The 21,766-nt window shown below is 33.4% G+C and overlaps 6 protein-coding genes and 1 pseudogene across 6 annotated transcripts; 3 read left to right on the forward strand and 4 right to left on the reverse strand.

Moving 5' to 3' along the window:
* The first annotated feature begins 1,597 nt into the window (after positions 1-1,597).
* On the forward strand, positions 1,598-7,195 carry LOC9304015 (long-chain-alcohol oxidase FAO4A). The gene is made up of 3 exons (XM_002867897.2): positions 1,598-1,908; positions 4,426-4,695; positions 5,308-7,195. The coding sequence occupies exons 1-3, from the start codon at positions 1,648-1,650 to the stop codon at positions 7,084-7,086; spliced, it is 2,310 nt and encodes a 769-aa protein (XP_002867943.2). The 5' UTR covers positions 1,598-1,647; the 3' UTR covers positions 7,087-7,195.
* A 422-nt stretch (positions 7,196-7,617) lies between these two features.
* LOC9304016 lies at positions 7,618-9,468 on the forward strand. Its single transcript, XM_021018789.1, has 3 exons — positions 7,618-8,014; positions 8,094-8,305; positions 8,965-9,468. Exons 1-3 carry the CDS (start codon positions 7,925-7,927, stop codon positions 9,317-9,319), a joined length of 657 nt encoding a protein of 218 aa, XP_020874448.1. The 5' UTR covers positions 7,618-7,924; the 3' UTR covers positions 9,320-9,468.
* An 88-nt stretch (positions 9,469-9,556) lies between these two features.
* On the reverse strand, positions 9,557-11,694 carry LOC9304017. The gene is made up of 5 exons (XM_021018788.1): positions 11,213-11,694; positions 11,020-11,120; positions 10,492-10,926; positions 10,162-10,401; positions 9,557-10,037 (listed from the first exon to the last, which is right to left on the reverse strand). The coding sequence occupies exons 1-5, from the start codon at positions 11,391-11,393 to the stop codon at positions 10,029-10,031; spliced, it is 966 nt and encodes a 321-aa protein (XP_020874447.1). The 5' UTR covers positions 11,394-11,694; the 3' UTR covers positions 9,557-10,028.
* A 60-nt stretch (positions 11,695-11,754) lies between these two features.
* Positions 11,755-13,483, forward strand: LOC9306063. The gene is made up of 8 exons (XM_002867899.2): positions 11,755-11,909; positions 12,201-12,269; positions 12,389-12,418; positions 12,521-12,553; positions 12,684-12,754; positions 12,904-12,985; positions 13,078-13,170; positions 13,256-13,483. Exons 1-8 carry the CDS (start codon positions 11,802-11,804, stop codon positions 13,310-13,312), a joined length of 543 nt encoding a protein of 180 aa, XP_002867945.1. The 5' UTR covers positions 11,755-11,801; the 3' UTR covers positions 13,313-13,483.
* A 164-nt stretch (positions 13,484-13,647) lies between these two features.
* LOC110226634 (putative F-box/kelch-repeat protein At4g19330) lies at positions 13,648-15,367 on the reverse strand. Its single transcript, XM_021018787.1, has one exon. It carries the CDS (start codon positions 15,249-15,251, stop codon positions 14,121-14,123), a length of 1,131 nt encoding a protein of 376 aa, XP_020874446.1. The 5' UTR covers positions 15,252-15,367; the 3' UTR covers positions 13,648-14,120.
* A 2,274-nt stretch (positions 15,368-17,641) lies between these two features.
* LOC9304018 (putative F-box/kelch-repeat protein At4g19330) lies at positions 17,642-19,370 on the reverse strand. The gene is made up of 5 exons (XM_021018790.1): positions 19,152-19,370; positions 18,832-18,938; positions 18,281-18,428; positions 18,078-18,178; positions 17,642-17,993 (listed from the first exon to the last, which is right to left on the reverse strand). Exons 1-5 carry the CDS (start codon positions 19,315-19,317, stop codon positions 17,880-17,882), a joined length of 636 nt encoding a protein of 211 aa, XP_020874449.1. The 5' UTR covers positions 19,318-19,370; the 3' UTR covers positions 17,642-17,879.
* A 988-nt stretch (positions 19,371-20,358) lies between these two features.
* LOC110226048 lies at positions 20,359-21,175 on the reverse strand (annotated as a pseudogene).
* Between the last annotated feature and the right edge of the window lie 591 nt (positions 21,176-21,766).

Raw genomic sequence — 21,766 nt, forward strand, 5'->3', positions numbered from 1 at the left:
CATATTAATGAACATTGTCAATTTTTCTTACATTATTACCTGATTTGTGTTATATTAATCATTCGCTATTATGATTTTATCATTCCTTTTGTTATTTTGAGTTCCCATATCTGTAGACATTCACTCACTCATGTCTGAATCAGCCTCTGCCAACGAAGTCTCGAAATGTTGTAGACATTTTCTTTAGTTAATTATCAAACTAAAATGTTTTAGCATCTTTGTCTTGTTTCATTTTAATTTAATTATTACCAATTTCCAGATAAAACGGTATTTTGCTTATTAATTACTCCCTCCGTTCCTAAAAGATTGATTTTCTAGAGATTTCACATATTTTAAGAAACAATCATTGTTTAATTATTTATTTTTATTAAACATTTTTAATAAACTATGAACCAATAGTAGTCTAAAACAGTTAATCATTACGTCTTGAAATCTACGATTTATTAATATCAATTAATTAAAAATAAAGAAAAAATCTAGAAAATCAATCTTTGTGGAACAAACCTAAAACACTAGAACATCAAACTTTTAGGAACGGAAGGAGTACTAGTTTTATTTAAAATGAGTTTCATGTCTAAACCATAATAATACAGAATAGATCATTTAAATTCGAATACTACTATAAAACAACGTTTTTGGTTCATAAATCGCTAGTTTATTATAGATAGACTGAGTAATGAACTAGTATTAATAAATTTCATTTGCGTTATGTAATTTTATAGATTTGTTGCAAAGAGCAAAGTGCCAAAGTTTATACCCCTTTGATATCTCAACGAATGTACATTACTTGGTGAATCCGTATGCTAAAATGAATTCCCAGACCATATATGTAAGTTATTATATAAATCACGTCACGATGACTTCGTTCGTATTCACTTGCAACACAAATCTTTACGTAGTTGGAACTACTTAGTCGTGATTCTGTAAATTATCTATTATTATATACAACTACAAGTAATGTGGGTGTGTAAAGAATTTAATACTTTTATAAAAAACTCTGAAAAAGTCAATGTAAATTATATTCACACATACATATGATGTAGGAATTGAAAGAGTAAATTTTCTGAAATATTAAGCTCCACCTAATACCCATTGTTGATTGTTAGACTCCACCTAAATAGTCTAATACCCATCCTCTGATATTTTTTTTCTGTTTTTGTTTTTTGGATTTAGGATACATACGTATATGTACGAATTCGTAAACAAATATTCGTAAGAGTGAATTTATATTTTCTTTTTATAATATATCTATACCTGATTCAGAATATGCAATTTAAAACTGTAACATAAATGTAAGATATTATTTCATTCTGGACTATATTTCAGAAAGTTTGACTAAAGTAAACATATTTGCCTAGTGTTTTTTAAGAATGATATCCATGTTTTCTATAAAAATAGATCACAAAAAAAAAAAAAAAAATAAACATATAATCTTATGAATTATAATAAAAATTTGAAAACATAATTCGGATCAAACCTGTGTACTTGCTGGTATCAAAATTTTCCTTGCTGGTACCCAACAATTAGATATGGTTCATGTATCAATTCATATAGATATATAGATATATGTTTGTATTTAATCCTTTGGTCTCTATATAAATAAACACCACATACACTTTACTAGCCACAACTTAAAATATTGAATAAATGGAGAATCAAAACAAAAGCTGCCTTGAGAAAGATACGACGTCGGCGGCCAAATTAGACGTCGAAACTGGAGACCTCCGGCAGAGAGATAAAACGAAGCCGTTTTATGCAAACTCACTGACACCACGTGAGATGGAATCTCTAGTTGCGATCTGCGATACCTTCATATCCTCCATCGACGGCTCTGGAGTAGGACACGTGGATGATTGCGTCGCTGGATATTTTTCCGCCTCCGCTTCTCAGACCGGAACTCCTGACCGCGTAAGTGTTGTATATACAAACATGCATTCACATATAAAGAGATTTACATATATACCACAAATATACTAATTTATACACACATGCATGCACATATAAGTTATAACTTATAACATATAAGATTTAACAAAAAAAAAAAAAAAAAAACTTATAACATATAAGACATATATATATGCTTCCCCATTTATATATGTTACATGGTTTTGTCAAAAAGCATACAAAAAAACTAGATGTTACATACATGGATTTTGTATAGATTTATAGCTAACTCTTTTTACAAACAAAATATTTTAAATCGTTTAGGATGATTTAAAATTATATTAATTTGGATCCATACGTTTGCTAGATATTTACTTACCAATGAACTTAATTTGTTTTTCATTTCCCTTATGTTTTAAATAACAATCCATTAGTTGTACAGTTGTTTTTTTTTTTTTTTGCTAAATGAATGATTTATGGACATAATTTATAAAGTTACATGTTTTTGGTTTGTAATCTTTCTTGATTCATCAGGATCATTTTTTGAAAGAAATTTGTAGTTGTTTCACAAAACGTAAAACCTTTTTTCTCAAAGGTGATTCATTTTCGACTTCTACAACATTAAAACAACAGCTTTTACAGGTTAAACTATCTACATTTAAATTACATTAATTTATTTAGCAATTAGATATTTATATATATAATTTGTTGGATGAACACATTTAAGAAAATTGCATTGCATGCATGTGAATCAGTACTTTTCATCGCTAAAAGCCTAAAAAGAGAAACGGTACTTTAGATGACAACAAAAAATCAGTACTTTCAGTGATATATAGAGCCGACAGATTTCAAGTACACCTAAATTTCATCGTCACGCATGCCAATTGATGCCATCTCAAGTAATTGTTAAAAATAAATTTGTTAATATTCCTTTCTTTTGGCTACTATTTATTCGTTCCATATAACTATTATTATAAATATGGTATTAATATTACTCCGAGGACCAATTCAATTGTTCCTTTTTCGTGTCATAACTCCATTTGCAAAAAAAAAAAGGGTAAAAATAGATTGAAACTTACATATCTTGTTTACTACATCGTGTAGGTGTAAATTAATTGGTCTTGACTTTTGTCAACATCTACTATACATTTTTGCAGCAGTTTTTGGGTACCCAAATCGGGTCAAATTTGTTTAATTTTGATCCGGAAATCTTCAATCGGATCTTTCCTTAAATTTTGGCAAAATTAAAAAACGAAAATAATTAATAAAATCTAAAATATATATACTTTCTCAACTAATTACTATATTTAAACGCTTTATTTATGGTATATTCTCAACGATTTTTATAGATAAAGAAATCAAATATGATGATTTAATGCTAATATAACAAATTTGCACTAATTTCCTAAAACCTCTCTACCTAATTTAAACATAAATATATGATTCTTATTTCACTTTTATTTGATCTTATATTTATATTATTTTAAATTATTATAAAATATATAAATAGTTAGTAAATTTTAGTTTTTTTTTTTTCTGCATATGTTACAATTCAAATTTTTTAAAACGGACATATATTACTCAATCGATGAATAAAAATATGTGTGTAATCTATATTAACATTTTTAAGAACAAATTGAGCATTTAATCATGTCGTTGTTTTATTCAGACCCGAAATTGAGTCATTCGGATCTTTCTTTAATTTTTACAATTATCTAAAATGGGACAGTATATCACGGGTGAAATCCTAATTAGTATTTTAAGATACAATTATAAATTGTTTTTACGGGTTGGTCCAAAAACACACACTAATTTAAAAATATACATGGAAACTATTTGAAAGCAAATTTCAAATTAACTCGAATTATATGACATTTAAATAAAAGTGTTATTAAAAAAATAACAAAATGATGTTTAATTTCATTTTAGATTTTATGGTTGGACGGGTTTGGGTCAATATTAATACGAGACAATATACCACAGGTGAAATCCTATAAATAACAAATCAAAATACAATTATACAATCTTAAACACTAAACAAAACAAATACAACTTAAAATTTTTTATTTTAGATACAACGCATGTGACCCGCGGTATACAACAAAAAATATTATACACAATAAATTCATCAATTTATAAAAATAAAAAAATCAAATAATTAACCCGCGGTGTACCGCGGGTCATATTCTAGTGGAGATACATTTTTATTAATTGATATGCACTATTAAAAGTTTCAAAGAACGATTAGATATTAGTCAATTTTAGGGATAACAAATTAGCGACGACTGCTTAACCATAATCATGGTTTGGCCGCATATGGTCTGGTTGGCAAACCAAAACATTTGGGGTTCATTTGTTTCAAACAACTGTAATACCAATATAAAAACCTTTAGGCTAGATATACCAGCTATGAAAATTTCTAGGTTAAAGTTAAATAGAACGAATATTTTTCTTAAAAACTATTTTCATTACTTTTGATTATTATTTAACCGTTAACCCTAATTAACCGTTTGTTATTGTATCATAAAATCGTAATAACAGGCGGCGAGGTTGATGAGTGAGAGACTTCACCACCCAAAGAAGTGGATACTAAGAGCTGGATTGTGGTTACTCTCTACTTGGATCGGAACTCTAATCTTGTGTGGTCGGAGAAGTTTCACCGGCCAGTTTCCTTACTTCCGGAGATTCTGCCGGCTTCCGGAGAAACAGAGAGAAGAGATATTGCTGAATTGGTCTTCAAGCTATTTCTCACTCCTTAGAATGTTCTTTAGGTCCATCAAACTTATCACTGCCTTTGTCTTCTTCACTCAGGTAAATTAAACTCTAAACCTTTGTTACTCATTTCAGTTTCTTATTACTTTTCATATATGTACGTACTTATTATGTTCCTTTTAAGTTTTATGTTTTACGATTTTCACACATTTATTTGCAATATTAAGTTTAACCTTAGTCTATTTTCTTTTGTCAACATTTTTTAACCGTAGTCTACTAATTAAACTTATCAATTTATTTAAGATTTACATTTTATTCACTTTAACTAGTATGAGTAAATTAAAATATAAAACTAGTTTTACATAGAAGAATTTAACCATGAAGTCAAGGACATGAGTGAGTTGGTAATGACTTTGAATATATATAGTACTAGTGATTCTGAAATTTTGAGTCCAAAATGCAAAATATCTTCTTAGACCAAATATGGTAATGGGGTCTTTATGGCCCAAAAATTTAGGTCTGGTGGACCTGTTGAAAATTCCTCTTCAAAGAAACTCGTTAGCCAATGAAAATCCGGGAGGGAATCAGGGAAACATGAAATTTGTCACTTTTTTTTTTTTTTTTAAGGGATTGCAATTTAAAACTTTTCAACTTGATATACCATATAACTACTAAAAATAATAAAATTTCTAATGATTTAATAAAATTCAGGTTGATGAAAACGGAAGGAACTTGGCGTGGAAAGCAATAGGTTACGATGGACCCAGCTCTGATCATAGTGATCATGAAGTAGAACTAAATGAGAAGATGCAGAAGAAACCTGAGGAGATCTTTGGACCACTTTACAATGGCATCATCGATCTACAAAGCCCTAGAGAAGCCGTGGCAAAGAAGTTAACCGGTCATGGATTCACAGTTTCAACTCAAAAGAGGAACACAAACGGATCATCTATCTCTGACCTGGTGATGACAATCCGGTGTGATGCTGTGGTGGTTGGGTCCGGATCCGGTGGAGGAGTAGTGGCTGGAGTTTTAGCCAAGGCGGGTTATAAAGTATTGGTGGTGGAGTCAGGGACTTACTATGCAAGAAGCAAACTTTCTTTACTTGAAGGGCAAGCAATGGATGATATGTATTTATCCGGTGGGTTATTAGCGACGTCTGACACAAACGTAGTGATTCTTGCGGGGTCCACGGTCGGAGGTGGTTCGACAATCAATTGGTCCGCCTCGATCAAGACACCGGAACATGTGATTAAGGAATGGGCAGAAAAGTCAAAACTCGAAATGTTCGGAAGTGATTTGTATCGAGAGGCAATGGATGTTGTCTGTGAGAGAATGGGTGTTCAATGCGGATTTGTAGAAGAAGGGTTTAATAATGAGATATTGAGAAAGGGTTGTGAAGAGTTAGGGTTACCAGTAAAGAATATTCCGAGGAATGCTGCATCCGATCATTATTGTGGGTTTTGCTGCTTGGGATGCAAGAAAGGTCAAAAGCAAGGGACTTCAGAGACATGGCTTGTAGATTTGGTGGAATCTGGTAACGGTTTAATCCTTCCAGGTTGTGAAGCGATGGAAGTCTTGTACGACTGTGGAAGGGGGAAGAAGAAGAAGGCGACTGGAGTTGCGTTTGCATATGGGGAAGAGATTTATGTGGTAGAGTCTAAAACGACGGTAGTGGCTTGCGGTGCGCTTAGAACGCCGCATCTGTTGAAACGGAGCGGTTTGAGGAATGGTAACATTGGGAGAAACCTTTGTCTACACCCGGTTGTTATGGCTTGGGGATGGTTTCCAGATGAAGATAAATGGCCGGAAAAGAAGAAAAAGAGCTACGAGGGAGGAATAATGACCGCGATGTCTAGCGTTGTAAATGCAGAAACGCATAGTTCTTATGGTGAAATGGTTATCCAGACACCTGCTCTACATCCAGGAATGTTCTCAGGGATCATTCCTTGGACATCAAGCAAGGATTTCAAAACCCGAATGCTCAAATTTTCAAGAACCGCACACATTTTTGCTCTTCTGAGAGATAAAGGAACCGGAACAATAAATTCCAAGAGCTACATTGACTACAACTTAAACGATGAAGACGAAGAGAGTCTAAAGAGTGGTCTTGATAGAGTCTTGAAGATTCTGGCCGCAGCCGGAGCTGAGGAGATTGGGACGCATCATTCAGAAGGTAGGAGTTTGAATGTTAGAACAGCGAGTACGTTAGAGATTGAACGGTTTGTGAGAGAAGAGAGTTCGAAGCCGTTGAAGGATTTGTCAGGTCAGATATGTTCAGCTCACCAAATGGGAAGTTGTAGGATGGGAATTAGGCCAGAGGAATCCGCGGTGAGGCCAACAGGAGAGACTTGGGAGGTCGAAGGGTTATTTGTGGCGGACACAAGTGTTTTTCCGACGGCTTTAGGGGTTAATCCGATGGTCACCGTTCAGTCTATTGCTTATTGTATTGGACTTAATGTTGTTGATGTTCTTAAGAGGAAGAAATGAGGTACCATCTGTTCTAAATAGAATTTAGTTTTATTTTCTATTTTATTTTTAAATGAAATGTTTCTTTTATAACAATTGATAAACTTCTATTGAGAATTGCTTTGTCATATAGTACCAATTGACAATAAATTTCATTTTCTTTTATTTGTAAATTTATTACTACTAGTAAATTGATAAATCAAATAAGAGATAAATAGCAAAATGGATACTATTTCTTGCCTAGTAGGCAATAGATTTTAGTTCTAAAACAAAACAAAAAATATACCAAAAGTTTCAAAGTCTATAACTCAGGAAGGCTTACTCAACTTATAATCCATGCCATTATTTATGTTTTTTTCCTTTTTAATAAGGCCACTACTGTATGTAAGCCAAATAATATACGTTGACCTCGCCTTTAGTAAACACAATCATCTATTTCCTTATAATGATTTTGGAAAAAATACTTATTTAATATGTAATAATATTCTCTTCTCTTTTTATGTCCATATTCATCAGTTGACAAAGAAGATTTTTATGAGAATTGAGAAGTTGCCTCACATATCCAAAAATTTTAGATTTTTTTTTTGTATACGCCATCATCTATATTCTTTAAAATGGTTTTGGAAAAAAATCATTTGATATAATTAAGAATATTTTACTCTCTCTCTTTTTTCCATTCTTAATTTCTTATGTAGTTTGGTAAAAGACGTTTCTAAGCCTTACTTTTTAAAGAAAATTAATTCGCCTGAGAAATTGACTCAAATAATCTAAGGTATACTAGCATTTATGTTGTAAAATTACATATATGTAAGTGCGTCCCATTGATTTTGACCATTAAGGTACAAAATCATTAGAAACTATGCACAACCTTTTTCTCAACTCAGTCGTGTTATCTCTTGGTCTCGTTTCCTTCATCACATGTTTCACAGCCGAGTTCAAGAGAACAAAGGTACGGCGTAATATCCATCAAAATCTCTTTTTGTGTTTATTAATGGAAAAAATCGAACCAACTTTAATTATGTGGTTAGAAAGAAGATATTCGATGGGACACGGAGAGGAACTGCTATGTACCCGAAAGCCATGCGTTTGGGCTTGGATCAGCCGCTGTGTTTTGCTTCTGCCTTGCTCAGATCGTTGGAAACGTAGTTGTGTTCCGAAATCACCGGACAAGAACTAAAAGAGAAGATGGTTACAAGATTACTGATCTTACTTTACCAACTGTTCTATTGCTCCTTTCCTGGTGAAATATTTTGCCCTCTTCTCTGTTTTTTTTTGTTTTCATCTAATTGTCTAACCAATAATCCCCGAAGGAAGGCCCGAACCACACCTACCGTTATATCCTACTGAATTTTAGACTATGAGCGAGTAATTTGGTTTACGGTTTGGTTTTTCCGGTTTTATTAAACTTTTTAAAAAAACCATTTGTATTTCGGTTTGGTTGTTAATTTTTGTTTTAGACTAGGTTTGGGCCGTTTGGCTGTAGTTAAATAATAATTTGAAATATAAATAAGGAGTTAATTAATATTATATTTATATTCATATGAATAAAATATAACATTGATCGAAACAAAATTTGTACTGATTGGTTAGGTGACACAAAAATTGGTTTCAAATTTGTTTTTTTTTTCTTCTGGATTTTAAAATAATAAAACCAAAAAAAAAAATTAAAAAAAATTAGAAAACCAATCAAATTATGAAAAAACTTCGGTATTGTTTCGATTAAATCATTTTGTTTTGGTTTGGTTCGATTTTAAGGTTGAGAGTTTTGTTTCCCATCCCTAAGATTCTAACCATATCAGGCTATGTATCGTCCGAGTTATAAGAAAGAAAATATCTCTTGAGATTAGATTCATAATTTGATCAATTATCTCTTCCTTCTTTACCTTACCTATGTGTCAGGTCCAATTTTGTGGTAGTGATTTTGATATTGAGTACTGCAATAAGCATGAGCCGAGCTCAAGCTTATGGAGAAGGATGGCTCGATGAAGATTGTTACCTGGTCAAAGACGGTGTCTTTGCAGCTTCAGGCTGCTTAGCCATCCTTGGACTTGGAGCTTTGACCATATCAGCCACCAGGATTAAATTAAAGAAACAACAACAACAACTTGTTCAAGTCGTAATCAAAGACCAAAACCAAGAACAGAGAAGATCAATGGAAGAAGAACAAAACCATGATGAGCACCAAAAGAACAAGTCAGAAACTGTCATTCACTTGGTGGAAGAAGTGTCTTCCACTAATATAAGCAGAATATAAAATAAATATAATACGAAAAGTAAAAAAGGAAATATCGGATATGTTATTATTTACAAAGTTGTATATAATTGGTTAATGCACTTATTGAATGGACATAACACCCATGAACCACTTAAACATAGGATACCAATTAAAAGAGTGTCGTGATAGTTTCAACTTGTGTATATTATGCATTATGCTATTTTCTTCTTTATCTCAATCTATGACTGGCAACTAGGAAGAAGATTCGTTCCCAAATTATAATAACCCCCACAAGCCACAACTAATGGTCTACATAACTCTGACTAGTATAAGATTATAACTTATAACAACATGGATATAATGAAAAGAAGATTTCACACGTGTGGGAGATGCACCCACCCAAGACTTACAAAGTCAACCATAGTTGACCTATTCAAGTCAAAACTCAAAGGGAATAGAGAAAAACAAAATATGGAACTAGGAGAACAGTAAAGACTGTACATATTTTGGAAGAATTAACTTATTAGTGTTTGCTACAAGAAAAAAAGAAGAAGAAAGAAACAACATTCTCTCAAAAGTCCCAAGTGAAAAGGTAAGTTCACGACACCAAAAGACACATGGAACTTGTCAATGATATGTGCTACAAAAGATATCGACTCAAAACGAATGTTTACACCGCAAAAACAGAGATTCACAAGGTCTCCCGATAGGCTCAAACGGATTGCGTGAGATCATGTAAGAAGATCCATCAATGTTGCTGCAAAAAAAAAAAAAAAAAAAAAAACACAATTAATACCAAAATATTTAACATTCAAGAACTTGAACATCTGACTTCAAAGCATCGGATCTCTATTAAACTAAGCTAAGAGATGTTAGATCACCTTTGCACTCTCTTCTTCCTTGTTTTTCAAAGGACCCCATATGTTCTGTTCTTCCTTGTTTTTCAAAGGACCCCATATGTTCTGTTCTTCCTTGTTTTTGAAAAAACCCCATATGATCTCTTCTTCCTTGTTTTTGGAAGGACCCCATATTTTCTCTACTTCCTTGTATATGGAAAGACCCCATATGCTGTACTGAATACAGTTCTTAGTCATTGCTTCAAAATCACATCCTCCAGAATTCTACAACCAAAAGACAAGTAAAATAGTTATGGGATGGAGCTTAAGGGATACAAAACAAACATCAGAAAAATAAAGAATGTATATGATTACCTGCGAGATTGGCGCAGGCAGAAACGTGGTAAATAAACTTTTACTTGCAGCAGACGTCATCTCGGAGGCAGATGATTCAGTCAAATTCGACAACGAAGAAGCGTTTATAGGAGCTTGATTAAGTCCATCATAAGGCATAGACTGGTAAACATAAGGGTCATAGAAGTATGAACCAGGATACCGTTGTTGAGAAGCAATGTGTAATCTATCATTGACTGATCCATTAACTGAGAAAGCATTAGACTCTGTTGTAGCTTGAGGGATGATGAGATTTTCATTGGAGATCAATGGAAGTTGTTGGAGTATCTTAGCACCGGATCGATTGTTTGGTGAGACAATTATAGGGAGTGGTGGTTTTGTGGCAAGACAAGCTTTACTACATGTAGATCCTATTGCTAAACAATAACCACAAGTAGGAGGCTTAACTATTATCTCCTGGAAAAAAAAAATCAACAGATGAATAATCAAATCTCTAATGGTGGTTCGTGATTATTATACGTAAATAAAAACACACATAATTTAACTAACCTTAAAGTCATTTCCGTTGAAAAGAATGTAATCGTAAACTTTATTATACGGAGGAACTTGAAATCCGTTAGTGTTCCTTCCTTCTGTACCATAACATATCACTGCACAAACAAAAACGTAGTTAGAAAAGCTTGCACAACAAGAAAAGAACAAATCAAAAGTTTCTTGTAGGTTTTGGAATCGAAATCAGTACCGTTTTGAAGACCTAGAGTCGAATCTTGAATATTGAGAAAACATATAATGCCTTCGTAACGTAGATCGGTGTTAGAAATCATAGTGACGAAACTTCCTATGTACGCTTCGACGGGAATTTGTGGAGGAGTTGAAGCTGGTGACCATGGAGAAAGATACTGATGAGAACTTACAGTTTCCATGATTATGCTTCACCGAAGAAACTAATAGGAAGATTGACGAAGAAGAGATGATTAAGCCGATTAGGGTTTTTTTTTTTTTTTTGATCTCTCTCGCTCTCTCTGGTTTCGCAGTATTGCTCGATTTGAAATATTGCCTTAAAAATTCGGTCTAAGCTTGTATTTTATAGGAAAGATAAAAGTTATTTGCCGCAAAAGAAAAAAAGGAAAAGTAATAATGGGCCTTTGATTTCCTTCTTGTCTGAACCTAAACCTTATGGATTTTTAATGGGCCCATATGGGCCGTAAATGTTTCGATTGGGCAATTTTCTCGTTCTAAATCTCTGCCAACTTATAGATTTTTCTTAAGTTAGTAAGCTTCCGGAATTTTTAAAGAAGAAGGAAAGAAACAAAATTATCATTTCGGGTTAGATGGAGAAACCGGGTCATGAAACGGATATTCCGGGTTCTAGACGAACGAATCTCAAGAAATCATTCAAATCCAGTCTTCGATGTCTTCTCACTGCTTGCTCCAAACAGGTAATTATGCTTCATTGTCATAATCATTTTCCATTGTTTGGTTTTATCGTTGTTTGGGTTTTGTTCTGTCTGATTTAGGACAATTGTTCAGTAATTGAAGTTTTAGGGTTCTCGATAATTGTATCCTTAGTTACAACACTGAAGACATTTGTCGATTAGAACTGAATTGAGTTCTGATTTTCTCTTTTTTTTTTTTTTTTAATTTTAATTTGATTTTGTAATATCACAGAGCTTTTATGTTTCGTCTGTGTGTAGTATAACTAATGACCCTTTATGTGAACCATTATCTAGGATTTTCTTGACATTTTCTCGAAATTCAGTGGAGCTGAGCAAGAAGTGCTTTTTCAGTTTTATACTCAGGTAGGTATCTCTCTTTATTATTCTCTAGAGAAACAATGTTGATCCATTTGGTTACGATGTTACATAAATCAAGGAGAAGCCTTTCTCATGTATCTTGTCTTTCTCTGACATGTTTCTAGGTTGTTGTGAATTTGCATCAGACAATAGAGGTAACTCTTGGCTCTGATTATCTTAATTTTAAACGTAAAATTTCTGTGATTTTGTTATTCATGGTGTGGAAACTCTTATTTACGTTTTCACCATCGTTACAGGATGAGTTTGATGAACAATGTCACGAAGCTCAGGTACTGTTGACAGACTTCTTATTTGCTTGTTACAATAGTTAATGTCTTCAGAGGTTCCTCTTTGTGATCACACTTGTGAAGTGAGGGATTTTTCGAAGTCCTTTGAAGTGAAAACATTTTCCCTTTGCAGGTTGGACCAATTCTTGATACAGTTGAGCAGCTTGTCCAAGAACAGAGTTTGGATCCCTTATTTTCAGATAAGTAGGTCTCATGCATGCCACTTTAATCCCATTTTGTTTACTCCTTTATTTTCAGATAAGTAGGTCTCATGCATTTATGGCATTGGCCTCAATTGTAAGTCCACATATTTTGGAATTCTGATATTACTTGTCACAATGACTCCATCTCAGGACGGATGTTATGGCAATAGCAAATGATCTTACAACAGCGAAGAAGAACGAGATACAAAAGTTAACAGGTTTGCTCCAAAGGGTAAGTAAGCTCAAAAAGGAGGCACAAGAAACTTAATTCTTTGCTTGTGTTGCCATTTTAACAATTTCTTCTTGTGTTTATCCACTTTCCAGGCTGAAGAACAGAATCGCCAGAAGGAAGCCCGAATCAGCCTGCTCAAAAAACAAACACAAGATTTCTCAGGCACAACTGACAGAGTCGAAAAGGTATTATAACTTATTCAATTTTCAGAATCTTAAACCAATATATTCTTCGTTTCTAATCGTCCTCAAAATGTTGAATCTTTTGCAGCTGAAAGCTCGGTTCTCGGGCTACTTTGAAGGAAAGGACAAGCTACCTCCAATATAGGTTCAAGACAATTGCAAGGAAAAAGTGTGTCATTTTCAGTCCCTGCATTTGTATATAGTTTATTAGAGTCGTAACAATCTAGTCAGAACTACTTAGCCTCATGTGTAAACCACTGAGAATCTGGATTAAACCGGTTTTATGCATTAAGTTCCGGTTAACTGGCTCAATTAAGATGACTGATACTTTGGTTTTGGTTCGATTACATTTCATGCAAAATATTTTCTAAGGTTACAAAAAATGTTCATAAGTTGTTACCATTTTGTGACTTTTATTATAACCATATTATTTGTTGTGTTCATCTTATTTGCTGTGGAAGATGTACTAATAATAAGCCTGTGTGTTTTTCTTCTGTGTGAACCATCATCAAGGATTTTCTTGAAATTTCATGATCTCTCTTTATTACTCTCTTTTCAATAGCTTATCAATCATGTGCCAACTCATCAATAAAGCCGAGGCTTAAATTTGTACTTGTTGGTCTTCTAGTGGCTTAATGGATGGCTCCAAGTGCTTATAAAAGTTGCTGACGAGAGCTACTTAAGCCTGATTCATACTTCATGTCAACATAAATGATATACTCTATAGAAGGGCATGTCACGGTAACACCTATTTATTTGAGAGTTAATTTTCATTCATATTTCATTTACTGGTTATGCTGATAAAGAAAAAAGAATGTTAATAATGAATAAAAAACATGACCGAAAAACATAAAAAGTATCAATCAATAATAAGACTATACTTTGTGCCGTGAAAGGAGAAATTGAAAAAAGATCAGCATAAAAAAAAGATCAAAGCAAAAGCACATTGTTGATCATTGCAATGATTCCATACAATGCAAGAATGTATACGACCGAGGGGCTATAAGCACAGCATCAAGCCATTCAACGTGACCCCAAACTTCACCATCATGTCCCTTTTTAAGCGAAATCATAGCACACCAAATTTCTTTGGTTGCAGTAATACGAGAACCCACACGGTCCCAAAAGACGACGAGTTTTCCACCATCAGTACCTATTTCAGTATTAGTTTTATAATGCCACTCAAGTCGATCCAAACCTTTGACCGATCTCCACCCTTCACATTTTGTGTCATACCACCAACATTTTTTATTAGCATAAGAGTAGCATACATTCTCTATCTCACACATACTCTCACGGTCACCTAAGTTTCCCTCAGCAACTTCCCACCTACTTTCTTTTGTAAGGTAAACAAAATTCTTCACATTGCTCCTCACGTAAACTTTTCCTTGCTTCGTTTGGAGCTTTTTAACTGAAGAGGACCGGAGCTCAACACCAGGATCCGGTAAAGCTTCCCAAGTTTGAGTCTTTGGGTCGAAAACCTCAGCCCAATGCGTGGTATCATCTGCTTCACATCCTCCCATTACATATAGTTTCCCATCAAGTGCGCATGTAAGGGCATTCTTACGAGCCACCATCATGCTAGGGCCTTTGCACCGTTTGCCAATAAGCTTATCATAGACCCACACGTCGGTTGAGGGCAGCGTGTTTTGTCCACCGATTTCGTATGTTTTTGATCCAACAGTTTCGTGGAGTGTTTGTAAGCGACGAGAGTATGAAGAGGGCATCGGTAGCAACCAGTGTCCGGTACACTTGATGTCGATCGTCCAATGGGTTAGGGGTTGATGATCACATGGTTTTATCCAGAGACTGAACCATCTACGATCAAAAGGATGGCTGGGAGATTGAAAGCAGACGTAAACACATTGTTTTCGGGTTCCAAGGTAGGAACGTTCCATGTCGAGCTCCTCAGAGAGGATGAGCCAGCGGAAGCTCTTGGAGACAAGAGAGAGCGTTGGGTAGTACGAAGTGGATATGCGAGCCAAGATATTCAAAATAATGTCATCTGGTAGTGAAGAAAACAACAACGGAGATGGTGGCGGAGGCAGACGAGGAGGGTTTGACTCGTTTGGTTGTTGTTCCATGTTAGAATTGAAGCTCAAGTATGGGTTTAGGGTTTTTTGTTGCCTTTTGTTTTCTTAAATTAACACCGATAAAATCTTATATTTTGTATGCATGGTGTATATTTATAGCCAAAAATATCTCATATCTTATTAGATAAAGTAGAGTTATTAAAAGGATGTGCTTTTAGTCAAGTGGTTAAGTCCACTTGACTCCGCCTTCTCCACCAGAGTTCGACTCCACTAAGTCGCGTTACCCCGCGTAGTAGGGATTGGCTATGGATCGGGCTTAGATTTTGACACGTGTAAAACAATTTTTTTATATTAATTTTAAAACTATAAAAAGATAATTGTAAGAATTTATCAATTTAAAAAATAAATAAAATGTAAAAAAGATCATTATAAAGAAACTAAAAAAATTTAAAAAATGTATAGAAGATAATTATAAGGAATATATGTATCTATTAAATAAAAACAGAAAATATACATACATATCCTATATAAAATAATTTTAATGAAATAGCAGACAGAAAAGAATATTAAAAAATTAAACTAATTTTCTTAGATGTTAAATAAATATATGGGTTCTTAAATGTAAAAAAAAAAAAGTATATGGGTTCTATTTGTGCTATAAACAGTTTTCGTAAACCTTTTATGTTTGTAAGGCTTTATGTTAGTGACCATTGTATAGTTTGCTAATTTGATAAAACAAAGTTTTGTAACTACAGTTTTGTCTCACATTAATATTTATTAATTGTTTCACAGAAAGAAAGAAATTTTATTTTTCATTGATATCAAAGAAATAAAGGTGTAACACACTTTTTCATAATATATCATGTATATTTATGAATATAATAACAAAATATTGGCCATTGTATAGTTTGCTAATTTAAGAAAAAAGTTTTGTAAGTACACAGTTTTATCTCACATTAATATTTATTAATTGTTCACATAAAGAAATGAAAATTATTTTCCATTGACATCAAGGAAATAAAAGTGTAACACACTTTTCATAATATATCATGTATATTTATGAATATAATAACAAAATATTGGATATAGTTTGCTAACTTAATAAAGCAAAGTTTTGTGGCTACAGTTTTGTCTCAGTATTAATTAAATGTTACACATAAAGAAATAAAATTTATATTTTATTGATATTAACAAAATAAAGATGTAACACACTTTATCATAATATATTATTATATTACATATTTATGAATATAATAACAAAATATAACACACTATTAGATTATTTTAACTCTACATGTAACATAACTACTAATTATAATATAGAAATACAAATTTGTTAATATCTTAATCAAGAAAAAAAATCCGGGTATCGCCCGGATCCATATCTAATATCATATATATATATATATATATATAGTAAAACCTCTATAAATTAATACTTTATAAATTAATAACATAATTAATAAATTCTTTCGGTCCGGAGTTGGGACCAGTGTACAATATAACATAAATCGATAAATTAATAAGATAATAATTTTTTTGAACTTGTAAACATATGGTCTCATCTATATTATAAATTAATAATTATACAATCTTATCAATATATATATATACATATATATGTATATTTAAATTAATCTATATATATGTGATATAAATTTATATATGTCATATATGAATTAGTATGATATATATTTAAAATATTATATATATAAAAAATTAATGAAATATGACTCAATTATTCGAAAAGAGTTTGTGTTGTTTTTTAAATTTAATAATCTAATTGCAATTGGTTTTAAAAAGATATTGCTTATAAAGAAAAATATATATTTTTAGATAAAATTTTTTAAAAAAATTACAAAATTAGGAAAATATCTCTATAAATTAAGAATTATTAATTTATCGATAAATTAATACCTGTTTAAATTAATAAAAAAAATTTAGTTCCAATATTATTAATTTATAGAGGTTTTACTGTAAATAGAAATCCCGATACATATAGAAGTTAGTTTCCTACTTCGAGAAGTGTCGCGAAAATATACAACCAATCCCTTTATTTAATTATAATATGAAATCGTACCCAGTCAAAACCGGACTAAACCATTTAATTTTCCAATCTGACGGGCGTAGAAATTTTCTTTAGTCCCAATCCAAAAAACTTGAGGCTAGAAGACCAAGGATAGAGTGCCAATGCGCTGTATATATATCAAACCAAAATTTGTGACGATGTATGTTACAAAAAAGAAAGTCTTTGTAAAGAAAGTTTACGTAAATATTGCTTACTGAAAATCCAGTTAACTATCAAAACCAACACATGCAACAACAAACATTTTTAAAAACTATTTTGATTTCTTGTTTCTGCCTATATACCACACTATATATTAACATATGAGAAGCACTTATGTTACGAGAACATATTCATTAACAAAAAAATGAATATCTACAAAAAAAATCATAATATTCATTAACAAAGAAATAAAATAAAATAAATATGTTATGAGAAGAGGTGCTTAAATTCCTACAGACCGAATTGCTAAAATCAGACGTGAGAGTTAAGACAAATATGTAATTGTTAAATAATTCGAATCAACTATATATAGGCACAAATCCATTGATAATTAGTTTCATATGTTTTATTCTACACAAATCAAGGAGCTGTGGGATACTGGCATGAGACTATCAGACGCCACCTGGGCGATGAGCAAGGTGTGTTCTACTTAACGGAGGAAAGTCATCAGACTCACTAGCAGTTTCTTCATGTAGATGTGGCGGAAGAAAGGTGATTTCGAGATCCTGTAAATTGACAATGGATCGTAAATTATATAGTTACACAAACTAATAGAATATGTATGCAGGGGAAAGTATTGCTGAACGTACTTTAATGTCTCTGAATTTGAAGTGGATTGGACCAGCCAATTGTTTGCAAGCTACTATTGAACGTCTTCTCTTCGTCCTCCCCTCAGTACCATAACACATACCTGTAAATTAAAATGAATCAATAATATAATATAGTCATCTAGATATATATACATACATTTATTAGTAGAATATATAGAAATCAGGATAAAAAATGTTCTAACCATTCTTCATGAATATCATAGAATCACGAAAGTTGACGTGGGTGATTAGGCCCTCACACCTCACGTCCCCGGTAGTTATTATACTAACGAGATGACCTATGACAGATTTATGCTTTGGTGGTGCTGGCAGAGAGAGAACTTCGAGTAACTGGAAACATAAATATATACGAACATAAGAAAATATAGTAGTTATTTGATAGCAAATAGTATCTTCTGCAACAAGTAAGTAGGATGATATGTAATTAATCTTAAACCTAATCTAAACACACAAACTAATGTCACAGACTGGAATACGATATATATAGCTTTCCAAAAAAGATCTTATATAGCAAGCAACCAAGTCTGATGATGAATATTTAACGACCCTTAAACCCTAAACTAACTAACTAACCTCGAAATCTAACACAGTTAATGCGTGCTTCTTTATTTGCATTGGTGCAATTAAAATAGACCAGTTTAAGCTTCAAGAAAAGGTATCTTGTGCAGCAAGCAACTAAGTAGGAAGAAGAATAGTTGAGGAATCTTGAACCCAAAAACTTAAAGAAACTAACCTTAATGTCACTTCCGCTAAAAAGCATGTAACTGTAAGCTTCTTTAAGAACATGGATTACTCGTTGCTCATTATCATTCTTCTCCTCTCTTCCATAGCATCTAACAACTGCATACATATAAATTCGAGGCCTTTATCTATCGCATGTGATGGTTTTATAATCTCATATAACAAACTTTCTGAGATCTGGATGTATCTATGAAACGTAGTTTCACGAAAAGATTCTAACAAAAAGCAAAGAAACAGATGCAGAACTTGAAAAGAAGAAAATCAGAAACAGTAAATTAGGATCTTGGAGAAGGTTTGGAATCGAATGGTTACCGTTTTGGAGACCTAACGTCGAATCTTGAAGATTAATATGGCAGATAATGCCTTCGTATTGTTTACCGTCGTTGATAGTGACGGAGACGAACTCTCCGATGATCCTTTTTTCGTGATTCTCCTGAGTAGTTGAAGATGATGAATTTGGAAAACCCTCACGTTCCATTTTTTCTTCTGCTGAAGAAAATTTGCGGGAAAAAACTGAGAAAGAATAAAGAATCTTGGTCTCTCTCTCTCCCTCTCTTGTGCGATAAAGTGAGATTTATAGGATTGCTGCATATTGGGCTTCATGGGCCGTCAATAAACGTCACTGTTTTTTTTTTCCTCCTAAACTTTTTTTTTTGTTTTTTCCTACAAACAAATAATTGCCTGTGTAATTTTATTTGATTTATGCCAATTAGTACAAATTGAACCTAAACCACACTATTTTTCCGCATAAATTAAACCTTTTCTTTTCTTTATTTTTTTATAAATGAATTCATTTGTGTTTTGATTTATGCCAATAAATGTGAATTTGTGTTGATCTTTTAGAAGATCAGTGGATAGCTCCACAAGTGCTTACATAAACTAACTTGATGCTGAGAGCCACTTGAGCTTGATACATATATACTACATATGAACATGTCAATAGAAGTTGTATATACTATTTTCTAAAAACAGTAAAGACAAACAGAAAAGCGCCGACTTTATGCTTAGGAAACAGACACTTTATCCACTAAGGTACATGTGCTCGCTACGAAGTTGTATATATATTTTAGAGAGGGATATGTCATGGACCATCTATTTATTTATGTGAGAGCTACTAATTATGTTTGATTCAGATTTTATGTCAATATAAATTATTAATGGTCTATAGAGTACTATGCCATGTTAACACTTGTTTATGTGAGAGTTACTTAAGCGTCATTCATGTTTCATTCACTAGCTCATTTTTTTCTATGCAAAGAATATAAACAGTATAAGATAATCTAATAAAATTGTTGACAAAATAAAAAAGAATTAGCTACATGATTGAAAAAAGTAAAAACATAAAAGCAAGAGAAGAAAGAAATGAAGCAAACGGTACCCGATGAAGTAATAACGAATTACTAGCTTGTTTTGCTTATAAAAAATAAAATTTAGTAATGAATAAAGAACATAACCGGAAAAAAAAAAAATTTTATCAATATATATATACTTTTGATTAAGACTGATTAAACAAGATGTTGTAAAAAGGTCATTGTTGATCATTGCAATGATTCGATACAATGCAAGAATGTATACGACCTAGGGGCTATAAGAACATCATCAAGCCATTCAATGTAACCCCCAATTTCACCATCACGGTACTTTTCAAGCGAAATAACAGCACACCAAATTTTATTGGTTGCAGTAATACGAGAATCCACACGGTCCAAAAGACGACGAGTTTTCCACCATAATTACCTATTTAAGAATCAGTTTTACAATACTCGTAAAGTCCACTCAAACCTTTGACCAATCTTTACTCTTCACAATTACAATAACAGTAGCACACTATCTCACACGTACTCTCACCCAAGTTTGCCTCGGCAACTTCCTACCTACACTCTTTTGTAAGGTAAACAAAGTTCTTCTTATTGCTCCTCACGTACACTTTTCATTGCTTCCTTTGGAGATTTTTAACTGAAGAGTACCGGAGCTCAACTCCAGGATCCGGTAAGCTTCCCAAGTTTGAGTCTTTGGTCGAAAAGCTCAGCCCAATGCGTAGATTCATCCTCTTCGCATCCTCTCATTACATATAATTTCCCATCGAGGGCGCACGTAACGACATTCTTACGAGCAACCATCATACTAGGGGCTTTGCGCTATTTGCAAATAAGCTTATTATAGACCCATACGTCGGTCGAGGGCATCATGTTTTGTCCACCGATTTTGTATGTTTCTGAACCAACAGTTTCGTGGAGTATTTGTAAGCAACGGAGATAGGATATGCATTGGTAGCAACCAATGTCCGGTACACTTGATGTCGATCATCCAATTGTTAGGGGTTGATGATCATAGGGTTTTATCTAGGGACAGAACCTTTGACAAACTCGTACTTATAAAGTTTTATTAACAAGTAGAAGGTGACTGTACACTTCTCTCTCAAAGGGGCGAAAAGTGGTTTCTTTCGCAGCTCACCTCCGGCGTCTTCAACGGCTCCGGCTCCTCCTCTCGCCCGACTGGGTAGGCCCTCCCCTCCTCATGGGGAAGCAAAAGCATCTCAAGAATGGCTCTCCGGTGGGAGCCTCTTCTCCTTCCTCCTCTCCTTCTAGCTCCTCCGCCGCGCCTCCTGCGGCTCAGATCCCATCTTCTCTGGTGCCCGCTAGTTCAAATCAGACCCTGAATGCCCAAGTCATCGTTCCCCCGACCGGCTCGGCCATTATATGTCCTGTAGCTCCCAGATCTACAGCTGACCACGCCTCTCTAGGCCAAATCGATGTGCAGAAAGTGGCTACTAGTGTACCTGCTTTAGCTCCATCCGAATCTTCTAACGTTACTGCTGCGATTCCGTCTCTTGACCTGAATCCTTCCAGCGAAACTGCGCAAGTTACTCCTGTCATAGTCGATGCAGCAAACCTAGAACCCTCTGTTACCAAGCCTGCTCCTGAGGA

This window comes from Arabidopsis lyrata, assembly GCF_000004255.2.
Source record: "Arabidopsis lyrata subsp. lyrata unplaced genomic scaffold ARALYscaffold_7, whole genome shotgun sequence".
Taxonomy (NCBI): domain Eukaryota; kingdom Viridiplantae; phylum Streptophyta; class Magnoliopsida; order Brassicales; family Brassicaceae; genus Arabidopsis; species Arabidopsis lyrata.

Bases quoted from the DNA above. Each gene is read 5' to 3' on its own strand.
- LOC9306063 (XM_002867899.2), top strand. From the start codon at position 11,802: ATGGAGAAACCGGGTCATGAAACGGATATTCCGGGTTCTAGACGAACG. The intron at 12,270-12,388 runs GTAGGTATCTCT...ACATGTTTCTAG, and splicing joins TTTTTCAGTTTTATACTCAG to GTTGTTGTGAATTTGCATCA. The intron at 12,554-12,683 runs GTACTGTTGACA...TTCCCTTTGCAG, and splicing joins AACAATGTCACGAAGCTCAG to GTTGGACCAATTCTTGATAC.
- LOC9304016 (XM_021018789.1), top strand. From the start codon at position 7,925: ATGCACAACCTTTTTCTCAACTCAGTCGTGTTATCTCTTGGTCTCGTT. The intron at 8,015-8,093 runs GTACGGCGTAAT...TTATGTGGTTAG, and splicing joins CCGAGTTCAAGAGAACAAAG to AAAGAAGATATTCGATGGGA. The intron at 8,306-8,964 runs GTGAAATATTTT...CCTATGTGTCAG, and splicing joins GTTCTATTGCTCCTTTCCTG to GTCCAATTTTGTGGTAGTGA.
- LOC9304018 (XM_021018790.1), bottom strand. From the start codon at position 19,317: ATGGAACGTGAGGGTTTTCCAAATTCATCATCTTCAACTACTCAGGAG. The intron at 18,179-18,280 runs GTTAGAACATTT...TTTAATTTACAG, and splicing joins TATGATATTCATGAAGAATG to GTATGTGTTATGGTACTGAG. The intron at 17,994-18,077 runs GTACGTTCAGCA...GTCAATTTACAG, and splicing joins TCAAATTCAGAGACATTAAA to GATCTCGAAATCACCTTTCT.
- LOC110226634 (XM_021018787.1), bottom strand. From the start codon at position 15,251: ATGGAACAACAACCAAACGAGTCAAACCCTCCTCGTCTGCCTCCGCCA.
- LOC9304017 (XM_021018788.1), bottom strand. From the start codon at position 11,393: ATGGAAACTGTAAGTTCTCATCAGTATCTTTCTCCATGGTCACCAGCT. The intron at 11,121-11,212 runs GTACTGATTTCG...TTGTTTGTGCAG, and splicing joins GACTCTAGGTCTTCAAAACG to TGATATGTTATGGTACAGAA. The intron at 10,402-10,491 runs GTAATCATATAC...TTTTGGTTGTAG, and splicing joins TGCCTGCGCCAATCTCGCAG to AATTCTGGAGGATGTGATTT.
- LOC9304015 (XM_002867897.2), top strand. From the start codon at position 1,648: ATGGAGAATCAAAACAAAAGCTGCCTTGAGAAAGATACGACGTCGGCG. The intron at 1,909-4,425 runs GTAAGTGTTGTA...TCGTAATAACAG, and splicing joins AGACCGGAACTCCTGACCGC to GCGGCGAGGTTGATGAGTGA. The intron at 4,696-5,307 runs GTAAATTAAACT...AATAAAATTCAG, and splicing joins CCTTTGTCTTCTTCACTCAG to GTTGATGAAAACGGAAGGAA.